We start from the raw sequence: 5,265 nt of genomic DNA, 5'->3' as shown, positions 1-5,265 counted from the left end.
TTGTATTGAAAATTAAAAATGGGTGATTTTATCTCCGGGGGCTGCTATTTTCTAGGAATATTAGTTATAGTAAATCTAATCCGACCACGCTTTCTTTTTTGGAGGTTAGAATAAAAGTGGACTAAACCCCGCTAATTAATTGATGAATATAGATCTCGTGATGAATTGAGCAAAAACGAATATGTTTTTTTTCTTTAACAAAAACATATTTCTTGCAAAAACAAATACATGCCTTGTAAAAACAGATTCGTTTTCACCTTTTTATATTCGTTTTTGCAAATTCAATAATTTTTACCACGGACTACCTAAAATGTCTTCATCATAAATCGGAACCATTAATCAACATAGTGATTTGTAAAATTAATAGCTTATACTTTAGCAATTATTTTCACAAATTTAATTATTATAAAATGAACAGTAATTTTATATTATAATGTCACTATAATCTTCTAAAATAAATTTGTTTAAAAAAAACTTAGCATGTGCAATTAGAAATTTAAAACTACAACCGTAATGCATTTATTATCGAACAATGGGTGTCTTGTACTCATCAATCTTTTGAAAAGGTATGAGTTTACCCGTAATTTGAAATTTCTAATTGCGTGTATCTAATTTTTTTCTCCCATAATTGTTTTGCAATTTACAAACTGTGCCACTTTGTATTGAAAATTAAAAATGGATGATTTTATCTCCGGGGGCTGCTATTTTTTAGGAATATTAGTTATAGTAAATCTAATCCGACCACGTTTTCTTTTTTGGAGGTTAGAATAAAAGTGGACTAAACGTGCTAATTAATTGATGAATATAGATCTTGTGACGAATTGAGCAAAAACGAATATGTTTTTTTTCTTCAACAAAAACATATTTCTTGCAAAAAAAAAATACATGCCTTGCAAAAACAGATTCGTTTTTGCCTTTTTATATTTGTTTTTGCTATTTTTTGTATATTTGATCCACTGATCCCAGATGATTATTATGGAGAAATTCAATTTACACTGGACCACAATACCCAAAAAGTAAATTGAAACATCAAATGTGTCACTTCAGTTTTCACTGAGGCAAATCCAAATACATTTCAGTAACTTTAATTATTTTGGATTGAATTGGTTACCGCACAAGTCAAATACATTCTGCTTGGAGTATTAGATAACTTTGTTCATTCAAAGTAAGGTAGGTTTCAATAGAAAAATCCAACTACGCGAGTTTTAAGAGTCTAAGTATGTATGAAAAACTTTTATTAATGTGCACGAGGGTTCTTATCCTTAGATCGAAAGTGATTAAAAGTAACTGCCCTCCAGTAATAGGGTTTTGATAACTACGGAAATGCATGCAGTCACCTGAATTGGAAACAACACAAAAAAAAAAAAGTTTACGATTTGACTATTTCGCATGCGTCTAAAATATTTATCCTTTGCTCAAAAAAAGAAGAAGTTATTATTCGCAGTTACTATGCAAATATGCGCTAACATTGGGATAAAATATTCTAGTTGTCCTTTCATGACAAATATATGATCTCTCATGATAGGATCGACCTCCATAAAAGTCCTCATTTATATAATTAGATATAAAATGGGTGTTTATTATTTGAAAGGTCTTGAGTAAATAATGTCATTTAACGCAAATTATCCGAGATATTAGATCGATTGTAAGGAAGAATTAATTACTTCGACAACCTACTAAGACCCAAGCCTTCTCCACCACTCCACTCCAAGGAGGCTGCCGATACTACATTAACTACTAAGACCAAAGCCTTCTTCACCAGTCCACTCCAAGGAGGCTGCCAATACTACATTAAAATAGGCGAGAAATATGATCATAAATATGATATTTTTCTTGCTAGCATAAGCCTGGAAAACATTCATCAGATGCATGCTTTCAAATAATGAATATGATGACAAACATAATTGGAATGACAAAAAAAGTACCAAAAAAACGTACTTGAATTCCCATTGAATCCTTTAACGTTAAATCTGGAAATCTTTTTCCGTGTGGAACAGTGGATATGATGGGCTAGCTCATGCCTCATGCAATGTATACAATAGCTGGAAACACGATAATAAAGAGATATTCGAGCATACAATCAATCACCTTGAGCACACGAAGTTTTCCCTTCCTATCATCCATTACTTGTCAAAGAACGCGGCATTGCAGCAAAACCACTTTGGTAGACATTTTTTTTGCTCGTAACTTGTCGGGATCAAAAGCAATAAAAGATGAGAAGATAATCAATCAGCTTGAGCAGATATACTTTTCCCTTTCTATCACCCATTACCGGTCTAAGAAAGAATCATCGCAGCTAGACCATTTTAATGGCCATTTTTTTGTTCATTAGTTTTCGGGATCAATACCTTATCTTAGGTCGTCAGAAAACTTACCCATGTTCTGGTCCAATCCTTCAGCTTACTCTTAATCAAGATTAAATGTACATTTAACATGAAACTGAAGGCAAAACCTGACCTGACGGAAGGAGAAGAGACCATATAGCACAAAAGAAAAACCTGACGGAAGGAGTACAGACTTTGTGAGGGATTACCAATTCTAAAAATAACGACCTCTGGCTATCTTAGCAAGATATTTGGTAGTGGAAGAGGTGTGCAAAAAAACAAAAAGACAATTACTACTGGGCAGAAAATCATAGATAAAACAGAAGAGAAGATTGGTATTAGTTTTTCATCAAAGGGAGACAGATTTTAGACCGTGCGCTTCTAGCTAATGAATGCATCGACTCTAGAATCAAAAGTGGGAAACCAGGGGTCATTTGTAACATTGACTTTGAAAAGGCATTCGATCATGTTTCTTGGGAATTTGTGGACGAGATGCCAGAACGGATGGGCTTTGGAACTCTACGGAGGAAGTGGATCCAGAGATGCGTCACGGATACCCCTATTGTTGGATTAACTTCAACATAGAAGTCACTAATAAGTTGGTTAGGATAAGATTAGGAAATTGATGTAATCCTAAGGGAAAACGAAACCATCATTGTGGGTGCAAAACAGTTCACGCCACCATCAATACAAGTTCCAATCCTCAACGTCACAAACTACACAGTATGGGCCATGAGAATGAAGGTACTTATGAAAATCTATAAAGTTTCGGAAACAATTGATCCTGGTACATTGGACCCAGACAAAAACAATGTCGCCATTGGATTACTACCAGAATGTCTTGTTCTACAAGTTGGTGAACAGGAAACTTCAAAGAAAATTTGGGATGCAATAAAGGCATGTAATCTCGGAGCTGATCGAGTTAAAGAAGCCCGTCTGCAAACCTTAATGTTGAATTTGAAAGAGTGAAGATGAAAGACACTGATACTATTGATAGCTTTGCAGGAAAGCTATCAGAGATAGCCTCAAAAGCTGCGTCACTTGGACAATCCATTAATTATTAATGGCAACTGCAAGATGAAACTTAGCTTATATAAAGACAACTCACTTTATTGATGTTTAGAAAATCTCTCAAAACTAAACACAAGCTCTAATCTTGCTCATATGATCAACCACAACTTTGGTGATCATATGAGCAAGATTAGAGCTTGTGTTTAGTTTTGAGAGATTTTCTAAACATCAATAAAGTGAGTTGTCTTTATATAAGCTAAGTTTCATCTTGCAGTTGCCATTACCTATTTCAGTGTTGATTAACGTCTCGGCTAATGCAAAATTTACCACTGGAAAGGGGCTGACTCAAGGTGATCCTCTCTCCCCGTTTCTCTTTCTGATAGTTTCAGAAGCTTTAAACCTCTCGTTGCAAACAGGTAATGAGCAAGGTTACTTAGGAGGTTTCTCGATGAGCCAAAATGGTGTACACATAAGTCACTTACAGTTCGCGGATGATACGTTGGTGTTCCTGGACGACTCCATTGAACAAATGAACTTCTTGAGGTTTTATATGCTTGGATTTGAAATGCTCTCAGGTTTGCATATAAAATTTCAAAGTGCAGCATTTTTGGTGTGGCGGGAAGTGAATTTGGCTCCAATGGCGAGGATGTTAGGGTCAATCCAGAGGTTTTGCCTTCTTCGTACCTTGGTCTCCCACTGGGAGACTCCTTATTGGGCGCTCAGAAGTGGGAAAGTATCATTGACAGAATCTCTACCCTCTTGGAAACGTTCAAGCCTCTCTAAGGCGGGTAAATTAACGTTAATCAAAAGTGTTCTGTTAAGTATCCCTATACACATGCTTTCTCTCTTTATAGCTCCTCCAAAAGTTGTTAAAGCAATTGAAAAGGTCATAAGAGATTTTTTATGGGACGCCGCAGACACCAAGAAAGGTTATCATTATGTCAAATGGAAGACATGTTGCTTACCGCTTAAAGCAGGGGGCTAGGCATCAAATCTGTAAGGAGTATGAATAAATCTCTTCTCTCAAAATGGTGGTGGCTGTTTAATCATGAAAAGACAACGTTGTGGAGGAATGGTATTGTATCCAAATATGAATCAACCCAGCAGGACAGGGAAACTAAAAAACCGAAGCAACGGAATAACTGTGGTGTTTGGAAAGGAATATACTCTCTTCTTAACACCTTCAAGCAGTGCACCATTCTAAAAGTTGGGGACGGAAACTCAATCAGATTTTGGGAAGACCATTGGGTGGGGGAGCATCCTCTTAATGTCACCTTTCCAAACATTTGCCGTATATCTTCAGCTAAAAATTGGACAATCCGTAAATGCGCTGAAACGCTGGTTAATGGTGGTTCATGGAACCTCGGCTTGGACAGAAGGCTCAATCAAGCTCAGATATATGAAGCCATAGCCCTCTCAGTAATCATAGAGCAATGTAGAATGGATGGCAATCGTGATGTTGTCTCTTGGGCAATCGACAAAAATGGGACTTTCTCGGTTAAATCGGCTTATTCTTGGGTGGAAAAGGAGCATCAACTTGAAGCTAAAAACCTTAGTGTGTGGTCAAGATTATGGCCTCACAAGATTGGTTTTTTCCTATGGCAAGCTTTTCATAAGAAACTACCCACAGTGGATATCTTATATAAGAAAGGAAAACTTCTAGTGAATGGTTTTTTGTTTTGTCGTAAACATGGAGAGTCGACTTCACATCTCCTCTTCCACTGTCCTTTTGCTTCGGGAATATGGCAGTACTTCTTTTCCTTCACAAAAAGAGATTGGGTTATGCCGAATTGTATCGACTTAATCATCAAAGGATGGCGTATGAAGAACTTCTCTTCAACTGGTCAAGCTTTATGGAATCTTTTGCCGGCAGCAATATGTTGGGAAATTTGGAATTGTAGAAACGACATAGTATTTAATGATGGAAGGG

The 5,265-nt window shown here is 36.3% G+C and overlaps 1 protein-coding gene across 1 annotated transcript; it reads left to right on the top strand.

Annotated features, from left to right (window-relative positions):
* Nucleotides 1–3,056: 3,056 nt before the first annotated feature.
* LOC113352536 lies at nucleotides 3,057–4,320 on the top strand. The gene is made up of 2 exons (XM_026596348.1): nucleotides 3,057–3,176; nucleotides 3,610–4,320. The coding sequence occupies exons 1-2, from the start codon at nucleotides 3,057–3,059 to the stop codon at nucleotides 4,318–4,320; spliced, it is 831 nt and encodes a 276-aa protein (XP_026452133.1).
* The last annotated feature ends 945 nt before the right edge of the window (nucleotides 4,321–5,265 follow it).

This window comes from Papaver somniferum, chromosome 2, assembly GCF_003573695.1.
Source record: "Papaver somniferum cultivar HN1 chromosome 2, ASM357369v1, whole genome shotgun sequence".
NCBI classification, from domain to species: domain Eukaryota; kingdom Viridiplantae; phylum Streptophyta; class Magnoliopsida; order Ranunculales; family Papaveraceae; genus Papaver; species Papaver somniferum.
The sequence above is the reverse complement of the archived record's forward strand: the minus strand, read 5'-3'. Positions and strand labels throughout refer to the sequence as shown.

Excerpts from the sequence above, each read along its gene's own strand:
- LOC113352536 (XM_026596348.1), top strand. The coding sequence starts at position 3,057 with ATGAGAATGAAGGTACTTATGAAAATCTATAAAGTTTCGGAAACAATT. Across the intron at positions 3,177-3,609 it reads CAGAATGTCTTGTTCTACAA|TTGCCATTACCTATTTCAGT; the intron begins GTTGGTGAACAG and ends TTCATCTTGCAG.